The sequence below is a fragment of the Salmo salar genome, chromosome 03 (assembly GCF_965601325.2).
Source record: "Salmo salar chromosome 03, fSalSal1, whole genome shotgun sequence".
Classification (NCBI taxonomy): Eukaryota; Metazoa; Chordata; class Actinopteri; order Salmoniformes; family Salmonidae; genus Salmo; species Salmo salar.
Genome location: NC_138293.1, coordinates 67278522 through 67296823, shown reverse-complemented (window position 1 = coordinate 67296823; position 18302 = coordinate 67278522). Strand labels below are relative to the sequence as shown.

At 46.6% G+C, this 18302-nt stretch overlaps 1 protein-coding gene across 1 annotated transcript; it reads left to right on the top strand.

Annotated features, from left to right (window-relative positions):
- Nucleotides 1-8622: 8622 nt before the first annotated feature.
- LOC106601296 (glucose-6-phosphatase catalytic subunit 1-like) lies at nucleotides 8623-12548 on the top strand. The gene is made up of 5 exons (XM_014193403.3): nucleotides 8623-9219; nucleotides 9437-9546; nucleotides 10270-10375; nucleotides 10585-10700; nucleotides 11757-12548. The coding sequence occupies exons 1-5, from the start codon at nucleotides 9002-9004 to the stop codon at nucleotides 12263-12265; spliced, it is 1059 nt and encodes a 352-aa protein (XP_014048878.1). The 5' UTR covers nucleotides 8623-9001; the 3' UTR covers nucleotides 12266-12548.
- The last annotated feature ends 5754 nt before the right edge of the window (nucleotides 12549-18302 follow it).

Sequence of the window (18302 nt, the reverse complement as noted above, 5' to 3'; positions counted from 1 at the left end):
AACTCTCAGCTGCCTAGTGCTGGTCCCCCCAACGTCCTCGCCCTGTGACCTTCCTGCTCCACTAACCATATAACGGTCATGAGTCATGACCAGTAGACTGCTCCAGTTACTGGTAAGAACCCCCACACACTGATCTCAGAGGTAGACCAAAGACTGGTTGTCAGTCTCTCCAGAGGCACCTTCATTCTGAGAGTCACTCCCTTGGAGTTGAAAAGTCTACACCAAGATTACTAGACTTAGACTAAGCAGTAAGAAGATTTGAATAGAGGAATATACACAGGATAGCCTATAGCCTACATAGAAAAATAACATATTAGATCAAATGCTGGCCAGATAAAATCACACATCTTTAGCTATTTACCTGAGTTCACTTGAGTTTGATTTTCATTTCATAATAAAAGACCCATGCACAACTATTAGGTAACTTCAACCATGGGAAATGTTTTTCTTTATGGCAACAAGAAAATCTAGCATAAAATACTTAAGGTCAGGGTCTCTTGGTTCAGTGCATACTGTGAGGAGTCTGAACTGACTTGGGAAAGTTTGTTGGAAGTTTCTATAAAGAACCTTACTGTCATAACAAGACTGTTTATAATTTGGATTCTCTTGGCAGACTGCCTGGCGAGACATCGATAGCAACATGGGTGTCACATCTGTCTATTCTCAAGGGCAATAGATGGAAAGTCGCCAATAAGTTGAGGTTCATGATAGTATAGTACAACACTTCCTTTGAGCCTGTAGTTCTTAATTAGTCTAGTTTCTCTTTCAACAACAACTTCTATAACAGATGTATAAATGCTGAACAGACCAGATGACCTTATAAACAAGACCTCAACTTTATGGCTAAATTGTACTGTGTAAACACAGTGATGCTATTTTAATATGCTAATCTAGCTAATGCAACACATCCGATGATTGTTTATTCAATATTGTGCTTGTACCCATCCCTATTAAAATAAACCATAAATTAAATCTAGGCCTATGTATGGTGTGAGACCCCAGTATTTGACTACCCTTTGGAACTTCCTCAAAGGTAAGCCTCTCCAGCTGACGAAAGAGGATACTGACAGAGTCCAGAAACTCAGGGTGGAATCCTACCATGTGATCTGCAAGGATAACTTTCACAAAAATCTCCCATTGACATGAATGCATTATTTCCGCAAAAGTCTGAGCCTTGTGATTCCCTGGTGCTAAAAGTCTCCAGTAGACCATTATCCTCCTTTTATAACGTGGTGAACAACAGCAACACTAGACAATGTAATGAACGCATGGTGCCCTGCACAGGTTTCCTCTCTAATGCATCATGCATCCTCACACTTGTGATGAATGTGTTGGGGATGTCTGTAATCATTAACTAATAGACCTAGTTTGGTCATAACTCACAGTCCCAAACAGCCACAGCTCAGAAGCCTGATCTCCATACAAAGCAGACAACCATCAGCTGAACATTCAATATTTGGACAACTGTGTGTTTTTCAGCACAGTCCACTGGGACAGATGCTACCTTGGTGTGCAGGGCAGTGATGTTGGTGATGTGGTCTATGGCAAGGGTATTATTGGTGATGGAGTGCCCGGTTTAACCTCTGTTTTAACTCTGTTTATTAAACCTGGTTATAGCACTCTGGTAATCAACATGGCGCAATTAAGACAATTGCCTTGTTATTCACAGACGTATATGTGTAGACATAAACAAGAGGCTCTTGACTGAGTAAACATCTTCACAGTGATATGTTGCATAGCAGAGATCAACCACAGTTAATGGCCTTCTTGAGTTGGAAATAACAACTTTCTCCCCTCTCACACCAGTAGCAAGTCCCTTAGCTGGCTAGAAAATATCAATAGGTTTGTAATGGATTTATATATCCTATCCTATTATACCATCAGGGAAGATTTCAACAAAACACACTTAGATCATGCATCTCTCACCTGGTTTCCCTCCCCACCCCCCACACACGTTCACTTGTCTCCCCCCTCCCTGAACGTGTTTCTCAAGGGAAAGCCATCCGCTCCATTAGTGCAGTTGGAGGGGTGGGGGACGGACATGAAATGTGAATTGTAGGATGTGTGTGTACGTGTGGTGGGCTGCACAGTGGGACCATGCTAGTGTTATTTTTAGCTCCCTGGGGAAGATTATGGTTTGTGGAGCAAACAATAGCAGCAGCAGGCAAGGAGCAGGCCTAATGTCTGTCAGCCGGCCACGGCCAGATAACATATCACCTTGGAAACTTGTGCTGGTTGGGAACACTCAGCTAGAAGTAAACACAGACCCTCTCCTCCTTCCCTCCTCTTCCCTCCTTCACTCCCCTCCATGCCTACCCTCACTAAACGAGGCTACACTCTTTTCCATCACTAGCTCGACGTGCCTGTCCAGCGTGGGTTTTTCCATATTGTCCTCTTTTTTTCTCTCCTCCTTTGGCCTTCAGCAACACATGCTTAGTAGTATGTCCGGAAAAAGTCATCTTTCTTAACATGGTTAACCATACGCTCTTAGAAAAAAAAGAGCTATCTAGAACCTAAAAGGGTACTTTGGCTGTCCCCATAGGAGAACCCTTTTGGTTCCAGGTAGAACCGTTTTGGTTCCAGGTACAACCCTTTTGGGTTCCAAGTAGGACCCTTTCCACAGAGGGTTCTACATGGAACCCAAAAGTGTTCTACATGGAACCAAAACGGGTTCTCCTATGGGGACAGCCAAAGAACCCTTTTGGAACCTTTAGAGAGTACATGTAGTTTAAAGCAGTCTTTGAATGAAATAAGAATGACGGATCACCAATCACCACCTTCCGGAGACACCTGAAACCCCACCTCTTCAAGGAATACCTGGGATAGGATAAAGTAATCCTTCTAACCCCCCCCTTAAAAGATTTAGATGCACTATTGTAAAGTGGTTGTTCCACTGGATATTATAAGGTGAATGCACCAATTTGTAAGTCGCTCTGGATAAGAGCGTCTGCTAAATGACTTAAATGTAAATGTAAATGGATCAATGAGACATTGAGGGCATTTTGAACTCTTGAAAGGATAAATTTGTCAGCGATTCATTGGCGCTTATATTGAACCCATACTCTTGTTATTGTTCAACTCCACTAGCCCCATGAGAGGGCAATCAGGCGGCGGGGGAAAAAGAACACTTCACATTTTCTTCATCTGGTATCTACTCACTCTGAGCTCTCAACAGGGCAGAGAGCGATAACTGGAGGAGCAGCCCCTGCACATGCATGACGTGATGATGGTGATGAGTATGTGTGCATGCATATGTCTTTCAGTGGAGGCTGGTGGGAGGAGCAAGAGCAGGACAGGCTCATTGTAATGACTGGAATGGAATTAATGGAATGGAGTCAAGCATGTGGTTTCCGTATGTTTGATGCGTTTGACACCGTTCCTGTCACGACTTCCACCGAAGTTTCTCATATATCCATTTGTTTTGTCTTGTTCCATTACACACCTGGTTTTCATTCCATAATCACTGCATGTATTTAGTCCTCTATTCCCCTCCATGTCTTCGTGTGTACTTGTTTGTTAAGTGGATATTGTCAGGCGCTATACTTTTGCTATGTTCCGTATTTTTGGCACGTTATTGTTCTTATGTGCTGTCATTTTTGGACCGGAATTAAAGTGCGCCTGTTTACTACACTCTGCTCTCCTGCACCTGACTTCGCCTCTCGTACACACCCCTAACAGAATTACACACCGAACCATGGAGTCAGCAGGAGCAGGGACCCTGGTTAGAGGAGTCGAGGAGCGCATCCAGGAACATTCTGCTATGTTACATCATCTTGGTGCCATGATGGATCACGTTGTCCAGACTATGGACCGCTGGGAGAGACAGGAAGTCTCCCCAGTGCCTCGACCAGCGCAACCAGGGTTACCTCTACCCGTGCCATCCGGAACCAGTCCCAGTGGGATGCGTCTCTCCCTTCCCAGGGAGTATGATGGGACGGCAGCACAGTGCCAGGGATTCCTGTTACAACTGGACCTCTACCTGGCCACTGTGCACCCAGCTCCCTCGGAGAGGGAGAGATTGTCTGCCCTCGTCTCATGCCTCTCAGGGAGAGCTCTGGAGTGGGCAAACGCTGTGTGGGGAGAAGGAGACGCGGCGTTGAACCACTTCGGGGAGTTCACCCGTCGCTTCCGGGCCGTCTTTGACCATCTGCCAGAAGGTAGAGCGGCGGGGGAACGGCTCTTTCATTTGAGGCAGGGGACGAGGAGCGCCATGGAATTCGCCCTGGAATTCCGGACCTTGGTCCGCCAGAGCAGGCTGGAAAGACAGGGCCCTCATCGACCACTATAGGTGCAGCCTGCGCGAGGGCGTCCGACGTGAGCTTGCCTGCAGGGATGCCACCATCTCCTTCGACCAACTGGTGGATTTGTCCATCTGGTTGGATAACCTGCTGGTCACCCGCGGACGTCAGAGGGGGCTCTGTCGGTGCCATCTTCCAGCACTCCTGCTCCGGTGCCCATGGAGTTGGGAGGGGCTGTGCGTAGGGAGACTGGAGGAGGAGCCATCACGTGCACCATCTGTGGCCGCAGAGGGCACACTGCTGGTCGGTGCCGTGTCAGTTTCTTTGGGAGTAGAGGCAACAGGCAGGGCACTCTGGCGTCACCCCAGGTGAGTCTGCACCACACTCATCCAGAGTCCTCTGTTGACCACCTGTTTGTACCTGTTTGTTTCCCTGATTTTCCCCCGCATTCCCAGCATAAAGCGCTCGTCGATTCAGGCGCAGCTGGGAATTTTATTGACAGAGCGTTAGCCCTTAGTTTAGGGATCCCCATTATTCCTGTAGTTACACCTTTCCCGGTTCACGATCTGGATAGTCAACCATTAGGGTCCGGGCTAATCAGGGAAGCCACCATCTCCTTGGGCATGGTGACGCAGGGGGGTCACGAGGAGAGAATCAGTCTCTTCCTCATTGACTCTCCAGTGTTTTCCGTGGTACTAGGCCTTTTCTGGTTAGCTCAGCATAACCCCACTATCTCCTGGCAACAGAGGGCTCTCACGGGGTGGTCGCGAAAGTGCTCGGGGAGGTGTGTAGGGGTTTCCGTTGGTGCTACCACGGTGGAAAGTCCAGACCAGGTCTCCACCGTGCACATCCCCCCAGAATATGCAGATTTGGCTCTCGCCTTCTGTAAAAAGAAGGCGACTCAATTACCACCTCATCGACGGGGGGACTGTGCGATAAATCTCCTGGTAGACGCTGTGCTTCCCAGGAGTCACGTGTATCCCCTGTCGCAAGCAGAGACGGTGGCTATGGAGACATATGTCTCTGAATCCCTGCGTCAGGGGTACATTTTGTCCTCCACTTCACCCGCCTCCTCGAGTTTCTTTTTTTTTGTGAAGAAGAAGGATGGAGGTCTACACCCGTGCATTGACTATAGAGGTCTCAATCAAATCACAGTGAGGGACAGTTACCCGCTACCTCTTATCGCCACGGCATTTGAGTCAATGCATGGGGCGCGCTTCTTCACGAAACTGGATCTTAGGAGTGTGTATAACCTGGTGCATATCCGGGAGGGAGACGAGTGGAAGACAGCGTTTAGTACCACCTCAGGGCATTATGAGTACTTAGTCATGCCGTACGGGTTGATGAATGCTGTTTTCCAATCCTTTGTAGACAAGATTTTCAGGGACCTGCATGGGCAGGGTGTAGTGGTGTATATCGATGACATTGTGATATACTCCGCTACACGCGCCGAGCATGTGTCCTTGGTACGCAGGGTGCTTGGACAACTGTTGGAGCATGACCTGTACGTCAAGGCCGAGAAATGGCTGTTCTTTCAGCAGGTTGTCTCCTTCCTAGGGTATCGCATTTCCACATCGGGGTGGAGATGGAGAGTGACCGCATTGCAGCCGTGCGTAATTGGCTGACTCCCACCACGGTAAAGGAGGTGCAGCGATTTTTAGGGTTTGCCAATTACTACCGAAGATTTATCCGGGGTTTTGGCCAGGTGGCTGCCCCCATTACCTCACTGCTGAAGGGGGGTCCTGTACGGTTGCAGTGGTCGGCTGAGGCGGACAGGGCTTTTGGGCAGCTAAGAGCTCTGTTTACTTTGGCTCCCGTGCTGGCCCATCCGGATTCCTCTTTGGTGTTCATAGTGGTGGTGGACACGTCCCGAGGCTGGGATAGGAGCCGTGCTCTCACAGCGCTCTGGTACGCCACCAAAACTCTGCCCCTGTGCTTCCTTCTCGAAGAAGCTCAGCCCAGTGGAGCGTAACTATGATGTGGGGGACTGGGAGCTGTTGGCTGTGGTTAAAGCATTGAAGGCATGGAGACATTGATTGAGGGGGCTAGACTCCCATACTCACGGCCTCTTGCCTGGTAGCGCCGGTCGTGTGGGAGCTGGACGCGGACATTGAGCAGGCGTTGCGTACAGAGCCTGCTCCCCTCCAGTGTCTTGTCAGGCGTATGTACGTTCCGTCTGCTGTCATGATCTATTGGGCCCACACGTCACCCTCCTCTGGTCATCCGGGGATCGGTCAGACGGTGCGCTGTCTGACTGGGAAGTACTGGTGGCCCACCTTGGCTAAGGACGTGAGGGTTTATGTTTCCTCCTGCTCGGTGTGTGCCCAGTGTAAGGCTCCGAGACACCTGCCCAGAGGTAAGCTACACCACTTACCCGTTCCACAACAACCATGGTCACACCTGTCTGTGGATTTTTTAACCGATCTACCTCTTTCACAGGGAAACACTAGTATCCTGGTCGTTGTGGATCGTTTCTCTATGTCCTGTCATCTCCTCCCTCTGCCCGGGTCTTCCTACGGCCCTACAGACTGCGGAAGCCCTCTTAACGCACGTCTTCCGGCACTACGGGGTGCCTGAGGATATAGTGTCTGATCGGGGTCCCCAATTCACGTCGAGAGTCTGGAAGGCGTTCATGGAACGTCTGGGGGTCTCGATCAGCCTTACCTCGAGAGAGTAAACCAGGATGTGGGCAGGTTTCTGCAGTCCTATTGCCAGGACCGGCCGGGGGAGTGGGCGGCGTTCGTGCCCTGGGCCGAGATGGCACAGAACTCGCTTCGCCACTCTTCCACTAACCTTGTCACGACTTCTGCCGAAGTCGATGCCCCTCCTTGCTCGGGTGGTGTTCGGCGGTCGACGTCACCGGTCTTCTAGCCATCATTGATCAGTTTTTCATTTTCCATTGGTCTTGTCTTCCTACACACCTGTTTCCAATTCCATTAATTACATGTGGTGTATTTAACCCTCTGTTTCCCCTCATGTCCTTGTCAGTGATTGTTTTTGTGATGTTATGTTACGTGTGTTTTGTATCGGTGTGCGACGGGTATATGTTACCCATGTTATTTTGTATTTTGGTTTTGGAGTTAGTTTTTTAAATTAAATACTCCAGATGAACCAATTTGTTTCTCCTGCGCCTGACTTCCCTGCCACCTACATACACGAATATGACAAATTTCTCCCCCTTTCAGTGCGTATAGGGGTAGCAGCCGGTTCTGGCGCCGTGACATCAGGGTCAGACAGAGGCTCCTGCGGTGGACGACTGGTTCAGGCACGCGGAGGAGACATGGGAGGCTGCCCATGTTCACCTCCAGCGAGCCGCGCTTCGCCAAAAGAACAGCGCGGACCGTCACCCCAACACCGGGGGACCGGTCTGGCTCTCGACTTGAAACCTGCCCCTCCGCCTGCCCTGCCGGAAGCTGGGTCCGCGGTTTGTGGGGCCATTCAAAGTTCTGAGGAGGGTGAACGAGGTGTGTTACAGATTACAGCTTCCCTCTGATTACCATATTAACCCCTCGTTCCATGTGTCTCTCCTCAGGCCGGTGGTGGCTGGTCTGCTCCAGGAATCTGAGGAGCGGGAGGTCCCTCTGCCCCCTCTGGACATCGAGGGGACCCGGCGTACTCCGTTTGTTCCATCCTGAATTCGAGGCGTCGGGCAGGGGGCCTTCAGTACCTCGTGGAGTGGGAGTGGTATGGTCTGGAGGAGAGGTGCTGGGTTCCGTTTGCGGATGTTTTGGACCCCGAACTGCTGCGGGAGTTTCACCATCGCTGGCCGGATCGCCCTGCGCCTCGCCCTCCGGGTCATCCCCGAGGCCAGTGTCGGCGCGCCGCTGGAGCCGCGCGTTAAAGGGGGGGCACTGTCATGACTTCCACCGAAGTCGGCTCCTCTCCTTGTTCGGGCGGCGTTCGGCAATCAATGTTACCGGCTTTCTAGCCATCGCCGCTCCATTTCTCATATATCCATTTGTTTTGTCTTGTTCCATTACACACCTGGTTTTCATTCCATAATCACTGTATGTATTTAGTCCTCTCTTCCCCTCCATGTCTTTGTTTGTAATTGTTTGTTGTTATGTGGATATTGTCAGGCGCTATACTTTTGCTATTTTCCGTGTTTTTGGCACGTTATTGTTCTTATGTGCTGTCATTTTTGGACCAGAATTAAAGTGCGCCTGTTAACTAAACTTTGCTCTGCTGCACCTGACTTCGCCTCCCGTACACACCCCTAACAGTTCCATTGATTCCGTTCCAGCCATTACAATGAACCCGTCCTCCTATAGCTCCTCCCACCAGCTGCCACTGGTGTGTGTGTACATGCGTGCATGTGTGTGGGGGTGGGGGGCTTCCAGCAATACCACACCACAGGTAGTCCCCATGGTGATGCACTGACCAGCTGGCTGCAGTGCAGTCGGTCATGATGTAATGTTTGTCCAGTTCTTTTCCCTCCTCACTCTCTCCAGTTCAAAGATCAGGCGTGGTGGAGTGACCAGGTGTTCACACAGGGTATAAAAGGGATAGCAGCGGTGACAGGAGTGCACTGGACAGACAAGCAGCACACACTACAAGGGCTGCACAGAGATCTCACACCACTACCTCTTGACTTTATCAGACAATACACACAGAACTATGGTACTGCCAGCGGGCATCTCAGGAGACACCTCTGCTCTTCTGACATAGGATATCAGACACAGCAGCAGCAGCTATAGACTAGTTGTCGAAGACTGTTCTTAACGTTAGTGTGACTGTCAGATACAGTGAACTAGAGAGCAGCCATGGACACTGTCCACGCCTATGGGGTTAGCACCACACGATACCTCCAGACTCACTACAGGGACACTCAGAGCTGGTTCCTGTTTGTTTCCATGGCAGCCGACCTGCGGAACACCTTCTTTGTCTTCTTTCCTGTGTGTTTCCACCTGCGGGAATCAGTAGGGGTCAAGCTGGTCTGGGTGGCTGTGGTGGGAGACTGGCTCAACCTTATCTTCAAATGGTAGGTGACTACTAATACTAATCACAGTGCTCAGATGCTAAGATAAAGAATAACAATATAATATGTATATTTACAGGATGAAAATACTGTAGGTTCCGAATGTTTTAACTATGCTATGAGAACGATCCAACAGATGATCCCTCCAGTGCGTATGTTTCCAGACAGAGGAGGATTCAATATGTGATACATGATATATTACTCTCTCATGTCTACACAGGATCCTGTTTGGCGAGCGTCCCTATTGGTGGGTTCAAGAGACTCCTTACTATGGCAACTCATCAGCGCCACAAATTGAGCAGTTCCCTATGACCTGTGAGACTAGTCCAGGTGAGTGCCTGTTTGTCTGCTGCTGGTGGCAAAACCACTTTCCTTTCTGGAGAATCCATGCAGTATTATCAACTCAAATGAATTCAATTCCATTATTTTATTTTATTTTTTATTTATTTAACCTTTATTTAACTATGCAAGTCAGTTAAGAACAAATTCTTATTTACAATGATGGCCTACCAAAAGGCAAAAGACCACCTGCTGGGACGGGGGCTGGGATTACAAATAAAAATATAGGACAAAACACACATCACGACAAGAGAGACAACACAACACTACATAAAGAGAGACCTAAGACAACAACATAACATGGAAGCAACACATGACAACTGTCAGTAAGAGCGTCCATGATTGAGTCTTTGAGTTAAGAGATTGCGATAAAACTGTCCAGTTTGAGTGTTTGTTGCAGCTCGTTCCAGTCGCTAGCTGCAGCGAACTGAAAAGAGGAGCGATCCAGGGATGTCTGTGCTTTAGGGAAATTTAACAGAATGTGACTGACAGAACGGGTGTTGTATGTGGAGGATGAGGGCTGCAGTAGATATCTCAGGTAGGGGGGAGTGAGGCCTAAGAGGGTTTAATAAATAAGCATCAACCAGTGGGTCTTGCGACAGGTATACAGAGATGTCCAGTTTACAGAAGAGTATAGGATGCAGTTCGATTCCATTCAGTTCGCACATTTTCTTTCAAGCAAAACTGTACTTGACGGCAGTTCTCCTCCCACAGGAAGTCCGTCGGGTCATGCCATGAGTGCTGCAGGGGTTTACTACGCTATGATCTCATCACTCCTCGCCATCCTCCTCAAGGAACATGGGGGTCACATCAAGAACTGGTAAGAGGACAAATTCTATGTTGTTTATCAGAGTTTATCCGCTAGATAGTTATCTAGATTGAATGATCAAACTCTGCTAAGTAGGTGACTGTGTCCTTTTGTGTGTGTGTGTGTGTGTGTGTGTGTGTGTGTGTGTGTGTGTGTGTGTGTGTGTGTGTGTGTGTGTGTGTGTGTGTGTGTGGGTGTGTGTGTGTGTGTGTGTGTGTCAGGTGTGTCCGAGGGACCCTGTGGGCTGTCTTCTGGTGTGTGCAGGTGTGTGTCTGCCTCTCCAGGGTTTTCATCGCTGCCCACTTCCCTCACCAGGTTGTCGCTGGGGTCGTCACAGGTCAGTGGAGAGCCCCAAGTCTTATACTGAATTCTAAATCAAACCCTACACCCTACCCTGTAGGCCCTTCTTTCAGTTCTGGATAAGCAATATGGTAATAGCCCTGCTTTGCACACTGATTGACTTGGTGTAACTTCTGCCATAAATGTAGTTTATGCCATAGATGTTGTTTATGCATACACACATGATAACATACGCACTATACACACACATGATAACATACGCACTGTACACACACATGATAACATACGCACTGTACACACACATAACATACGCACTATACACACACATGATAACATACGCACTGTACACACACATGATAACATACGCACTGTATACACACATGATAACATACGCACTGTATACACACATGATAACATACGCACCGTATACACACATGATAACATACGCATTATACTCACACATGATAACATACGCACTATACACACACATGATAACATACGCACTGTACACACACATGATAACATACGCACTGTACACACACATGATAACATACACACTGTACACACACGTACACATAGATTTAGTGTTGTAGATATGTGCTAGTAGAGTAGTGGCCTGAGGGCACACACTCAATGTGTTGTGAAATGTATTGTGATGTTTTACAAATTGTATAACTGCCTTAATTTTACTGGACCCCAGGAAGAGCATCTACAAATGCAAACTTTTCAGATATACACTGAGTGTACAAAACATTAAGAACACCTGCTCTTTCCATGACTTAGACTGACCAGGTGAATCCAGGTGAAAGCTATGATCCCTTATTGATGTCACTTGTTAAATCCACTTCAATCAGTGTAGATGAAGGGGAGGAGACAGGTTAAATAAGGATTTTTAAGCCTTGATACAATTGAGACATGGATTGTGTATGTGTGCCATTCAGAGGGTGAATGGGCAAGACAAAAGATTTAGGTGTCATTGAACAAGTTATGGTAGTAGGTGCCTGGCGCCTTTGTTAGGTGTTTTCCCAATTGAGAACATGCAAGTGAAAGCTGGGAAATAACTTCTCTTTGACAAGCCTGTCCGTTTTCCTAGGCATCCTAGTGGCGGAGACCTTTGACCGGTTCCAGTGGATCTACAGGGCTAGCCTGAGGCGCTACATCTACACCACCCTCTCCCTGCTCTCCTTCGCTGTGGGCCTTTACCTGGTCCTCAGGGGCCTGGGGGTGGACCTGCTCTGGACCCTGGACAAGGCCCAGCGCTGGTGCCAGCGGCCCCAATGGGTCCACATAGACACTACACCCTTCGCCAGCCTCTTGCGCAACACCGGCACTCTGTTAGGCCTGGGCTTGGGCTTGCACTCGCCCCTCTACACCGAGGCCCGAAGAGTAGGCGGTGGCGCCACATATAGGCTGGCATGCGTGGGCGCCACACTGCTGCTGCTCCACCTACTGGACTCATTCAGGCCACCAGCCCACACCAGGGCTCTGTTCTACCTGCTGTCCTTCTGTAAGAGTGCCACTGTGCCCCTGGCCACTGTGGGCATAGTGCCCTACTGCTTGGCCGGGGCAGCGGGACGGAATGGAAAGAAACACCAGTTTTGAACTAATTCGAACTTATTGTAATTCTGTGAGAAATGCCCTGAAGGGACAGACAGAGACGGACTGTCATAGGAGAAGCAGGAATGTTCACCCCAGTTGAAAGGGCTTGAAGGTCGGTCAGTAGACACTTGTTGCTGCATGAGGTGGATGTTTAATATGACATTTTTTTTCTCTTTTTTTGTCACATGCACAGATGTAGTTGCAGTGTACAGTGAAATTCTTAAGCTCCGAGCTCCAGCAGTGCAGGTGTGAATGAAACAATAAAAAAATACAATAACAATTATTATTATTATGTATACATGTTTACAACATGACAATGATAAATATAAATGTTCATTGGGTGTGGGCAGGGTAATTGTCCGTTGGGGGGGATAAAATGTCCATAGAGGGATCAGCTGTCGTTTTTCAATGGAAAAGTGCTGGTAACCTCACACAGTGCAGTGGTCATGGACAGGGCTTGCCCTGACAAATTAGACAGCAATATAAAGCCGTTATTAGCTCACTACTTCATTTTATTTTTATATGATATGAGAGACAATTATTTTAAAATTAAATATACATATATTTTTATTGTGTACAATCCAGATTAATCATGTTCTATGAAACAGGCCCTATCCCTGTAAATGCCCTGTGATTTGTAATACCCAATGGCACATTTTATTTGACTACCAAATAGCATAATTAATCATCACTTACTGTAGATAGACCACAGTTCATTTATTTGCTATCGCTCTCAGCCAGCAAAGCCTGTGGAGGATTCAGACTTTAGATTGTAAAATCAAGAAGCACTCCCAATCGGTTTCTTGTCCTCATGAAATATTGTTATAGGGAGAGAAGGAGGGTGAGCATAGAATTACATATATACTGAACAAAAACGCAACATGTAAAGTGTTGGTCCCATGTTTCATGAGCTGAAACCAAAGATCCCAGAAATGTTCCATACGAACAAAAAGCAGATTTCGCTAAAATTTGACGTACAAAATCCCTGTTAGTGAGCATTTCTCCTTTGCCAAGAGAATCCATCCACCTGACAAGTGTGGCATATCAAGAAGCTGATTAAACAGCATGATCATTGCACAGGTGTCACACAACACAATGCCACAGTTGTCTCAGGTTTTGAGGGAGCGTGCAATTGAATGACTGCAGGAATGTCCACCAGAGCTGTTGCCAGAGAATTGAATGTTCATTTCTCTATCATAAGCTGCCTCCAACGTTGTTTTAGAGAATTTGACAGTATGTCCAACCGGCCTCACAACCGCACACCACGTGTACTGCAGTCCGCCGCGTAACCGACTTCAGTGGGCAAATGCTCACCATCGATGGCCACTGGCAAGCTGGAGATGTGTGCTCTTCATAGATGAATCCCGGTTTCAACTGTACCGGGCAGATGGCATCGTGTGGGCGAGTGGTTTGCTAATGTCAATTTTGTGAACAGAGTGCCCCATGGTGGTGGTGGGGTTATGGTATGGGCAGTTATAAGCTACGGACAATGAAAACAATTGCATTTTATCAATGGAAATTTGAATGCACATCCCGTGACGAGATCCTGAGGCCCATTGTCATGCCATTCATCCGCCACCATCAACTCATGTTTCAGTATGATAACGCACTACCCCATGTCACAAGGATCTGTACACAATTCCTAGAAGCTGATCATTTCCCAGTTCTTCCATGGCCTGCATACTCACCAGGCATGTCACCCATTGAGCATGTTTGGGATGCTCTGGATCGACGAGTAAGACAGTCTGTTCCAGTTCCTGCCAACATCCAGGAACTTCGCACAGCCATTGAAAAAGAGGCCACAATCAATAGCCTGATCAACTCTATGCGAAGGAAATGTGTCGCACTGCATGAGGCAAATGGTGGTCACACCAGATACTGAGTGGTTTTCTGATACACGGACAGCCCTACTTTTTTTTTTTAAAGGTATCTGTGACTAACAGATGCAGATCTGTATTCCCAGTCATGTGAAAGCCATAGATTAGGGCCTAATGAATTTAAATGGACTGATTTCCTTATATGAACTGTAGCAGTAAAATCTTTGAAATTGTTGCATGTTGCATTTATATTTTTGTTCAGTATAGAACTCTATAGAACTCGGTGGGAGTGAGACTTAGTAGCATGGGCGAAAATCTGATATCAACTTTGGAGGGGACAATTACATGAAATTACATTGTAATATGGTAAATGTATATTGAGGAACCAAAGAAATAAGGTGTTTGCCATACTCCTAACTACCGGTACCCAAAACTACACAACTAATCACAACAGCAATACCATTGCCTTTAACAAATCTTAGTTCAGTCACCAGTTTAAGTTGAGAGTGGGGGTATCCATGGCATTTTTCAATTATGTTCCTATTTTACAAGTAAAAAAAATTGAGAACCTTTCATAATGTTGCCAAAGACTCAACAAACTTACCTGAGACTCCCTGTCTCTGCCAGTCTGTCCCTGCATATCTGTCCCCACTGCTGTCTGTGTGCCATCTGTTGCCTGCTCTGCCTAATGACATCATTGTGAAACATTTCCATTAGAATTTCATTTCTTTCTTATGAACATTTTATCAACTAGTCTTTGAGATATTAGGCTACTAGGGTTCTTACTTTGCGTTTTGGTGTACTGAAAAATACTCTGTCCGTCTTTTATTTTTCTGCCATTTTTCTACCTGGCTGGCTGGCTACACACAGCTGTATGAGTTCACCATTTACACAACATATGCTGCAACCTTTTGTAATTTTAATAGTTTGTTTCTTATTGGCTGGCTTCCAACAATAGCTGAATTTGCAAAGCTAGCGAGCACCAATTCCGTTTCAGTGGTGTTTGCTATAATCTTTGCTACCCGGGTTAAATAAAGGTGAAATAAAATAAATAAATAAAAGTTCCCTTGCGACAATTTAGTTTTTGCAACGAGACCATTAAATATATTTAAGACAATGGTAGAAGAGAGTGTAGTTCTGTTCAGTTTGGACTTCAGTTTATCGCTAACCTTATCAAAGGGACTTTGAAGCACTAACTTACATCATCTGCGTGCTGATCTTGGAATAAATTGACGATAGCAAAGATTCCATCTTTGACGAGGCCACATAAATGGAATAGGTACTAGCTAGCTTAATAGTTAATATTTGCCCGCTAGCTCTGCATATTCAGCTAGTGTGTGTGCGCGATTGACTGGATTAACCTCACGTCAGTTACGTTCATTGAGTGCCTTTCAGACAGTGGATACCACCCCTCTGTTACCTTGCCAAATAAGGAACTGGCAGTGGATCAAACCATTGTGAGGCAAAGGGTGGGGGGGTCGCAATCTTTTGAAACTTAAAAACGTGCTATTAAGTGTCTATAATCAGCACAATTGCTTTCATTGCGTATTATTGATATTATTTAAATTACATAGTTATGTTTCAGTGATATATGATATGTGATATATCCCCCCCCCCGGGATTTCCGCCCCTGCTTAGTAGTAAAGACAGAATGTGTGGGGGAAGGGAGGTCAGTTACACAAGACCTCCCCTGATATACACTCAATGAGCGCTCTATGATGAATGAATGGTCTATTTACATCCTCATCAAACGACTTGCTATGCATCTTGTGTACTGTACTGTATCTTACCTCAGAAAAAAATACACAGTCTACTTTTATGTAAACTATATGTGTCAGTGTAATGTCAATGTATTTCCCTGTATTTTTGGATCCTGGGACTGAACACCTCCCTCTGCAACTGGATCCTGGACTTCCTGACGGGCCGCCCCCAGGTGGTGAGGGTAGGTAGCAACACATCTGCCACGCTGATCCTCAACACTGGAGCTCCCCAGGGGTGCGTACTCAGTCCCCTCCTGTACTCCCTGTTCACCCATGACTGCATGGCCAGGCATGACTCCAACACCATCATTAAGTTTGCAGACGACACAACAGTGTCTGATCACCGACAACGACGAGACAGCCTATAGGGAGGAAGTCAGAGACCTGGCCGGGTAGTGCCAGAATAACAACCTATCCCTCAACGTAACCAAGACTAAGGAGATTATTGTGGACTACAGGAAAAGGTGGACCGAGCACGCCCCCATTCTCATCGACAGGGCTGTAGTGGAGCAGGTTGAGAGTTTCAAGTTCCTTGGTGTCCACATCAACAACAAACTAGAATGGTCCAAACACACTAAGACAGTCGTGAAGAGGGCACGACAAAGCCTATTCCCCCTCAGGAAACTAAAAAGATTTGGCATGGGTCCTGAGATCCTCAAAAGGTTCTACAGCTGCAACATCGAGAGCATCCTGACTGGTTGCATCACTGCCTGGTACGGCAATTGCTCGGCCTCTGGCCGCAAGGCACTACAGAGGGTAGTGCGTACGGCCCAGTACATCACTGGGGCTAAACTGTCTACCATCCAGGACCTCTACACCAGGCGGTGTCATTTGCATTGTGTGCCCCCCCAACCCCTCTTTTTACACTGCTGCTACTCTCTGTTTATCATATATGCATAGTCACTTTAACTATACATTCATATACATACTACCTCAATTGGACCAACCAACCAGTGCTCCTGCACATTGGCTATCTGCATTGTGTCCCACCCACCACCCGCCAACCCCTCTTTTACGCTACTGCTACTCTCTGTTCATCATATATGCATAGTCACTTTAACCATATCTACATGTACATACTACCTCAATCAGCCTAACCGGTGTCTGTATGTAGCCTCCCTACTTTTATAGCCTCGCTACTGTATATAGCCTGTCTTTTTACTGTTGTTTTATTTCTTTACCTACCTATTGTTCACCTAATACCTTTTATGCACTATTGGTTAGAGCCTGTAAGTAAGCATTTCACTGTAAGGTCTACTACACCTGTTGTATTTAGCGCACGTGACAAATAAACTTTGATTTAATTTGATTTACACTATCTGGGGCCCTTGGGATGTCCCTACCTCTAAACCCTAACCTTACATTTCAACTTCAATGTGGGGGGTAGGGACTTCCCAAGTAGAGGTTGACCGATTAATCGGAATGGCCGATTAATTAGGGCTGATTTCAAGTTTTCATAACAATTGGAAATCGGTATTTTTGGACACCGATATGGCCGTTTTTTGTTCAATTAAAAAACAAAATGTTACACCTTTATTTAACTAGGCAAGTCAGTTAAGAACACATTGTTATTTTCAATGACGGCCTAGGAACGGTGGGTTAACTGCCTTGTTCAGGGGCAGAACGACAGATTTTTACCTTGTCAGCTTGGGGATTCAATCTTGCAACCTTACGGTTAACTAAACCAACGCTCTAACCACCTGCCTTACATTGCACTCCACGAGGAGCCTGCCTGTTACGCGAATGCAGTAAGAAGCCAAGGTAAGTTGCTAGTTAGCATTAAGCTTATCTTATAAAAAACAATCAATCAATCAATCATAATCACTACTTAACTACACATGGTTGATGATATTACTAGTTTATCTAGTGTGTCCTGCGTTGCATATAATCGATGCGGTGTGCATTCGCGAAAATGGACTGTCGTTGCTCCAACGTGTACCTAACCATAAACATCAATGCCTTTCTTAAAATCAATACACAAGTATATATTTTTAAACCTGCATATTTAGTTAATATTGCCTGCTAACATGAATTTCTTTTAATTAGGGAAATTGTGTCACTTCTCTAGCGTTCTGTGCAACAGAGTCAGGGTATATGCAGCAGTTTGGGCCGCCTGGCTCGTTGCGAACTGTGTGAAGACTATTTCTTCCTAACAAAGACAGCCAACTTCACCAAACGGGGGATGATTTAACAAAAGCGCATTTGCGAAAAAAGCACAATCGTTGCACGACTGTACCTAACCATAAACATCAATGCCTTTCTTAAAATCAATACACAGAAGTATATATTTTTAAACCTGCATATTTAGCTAAAAGAAATCCAGGTTAGCAGGCAATATTAACCAGGTGAAATTGTGTCACTTCTCTTGCGTTTATTGCAAGCAGAGTCAGGGTATATGCAACAGTTTGGGCCGCCTGGCTCGTTGCGAACTAATTTGCCAGAATTTTACGTAATTATGACATA

What these genes read in the sequence shown, in the direction of transcription:
- LOC106601296 (XM_014193403.3), top strand. Translation starts at nt 9,002, where the DNA reads ATGGACACTGTCCACGCCTATGGGGTTAGCACCACACGATACCTCCAG. An exon ending in CTCAACCTTATCTTCAAATG is followed by an intron (nt 9,220 to 9,436) that starts GTAGGTGACTAC and finishes ATGTCTACACAG; the next exon opens with GATCCTGTTTGGCGAGCGTC. An exon ending in GGGGGTCACATCAAGAACTG is followed by an intron (nt 10,376 to 10,584) that starts GTAAGAGGACAA and finishes TGTGTGTGTCAG; the next exon opens with GTGTGTCCGAGGGACCCTGT.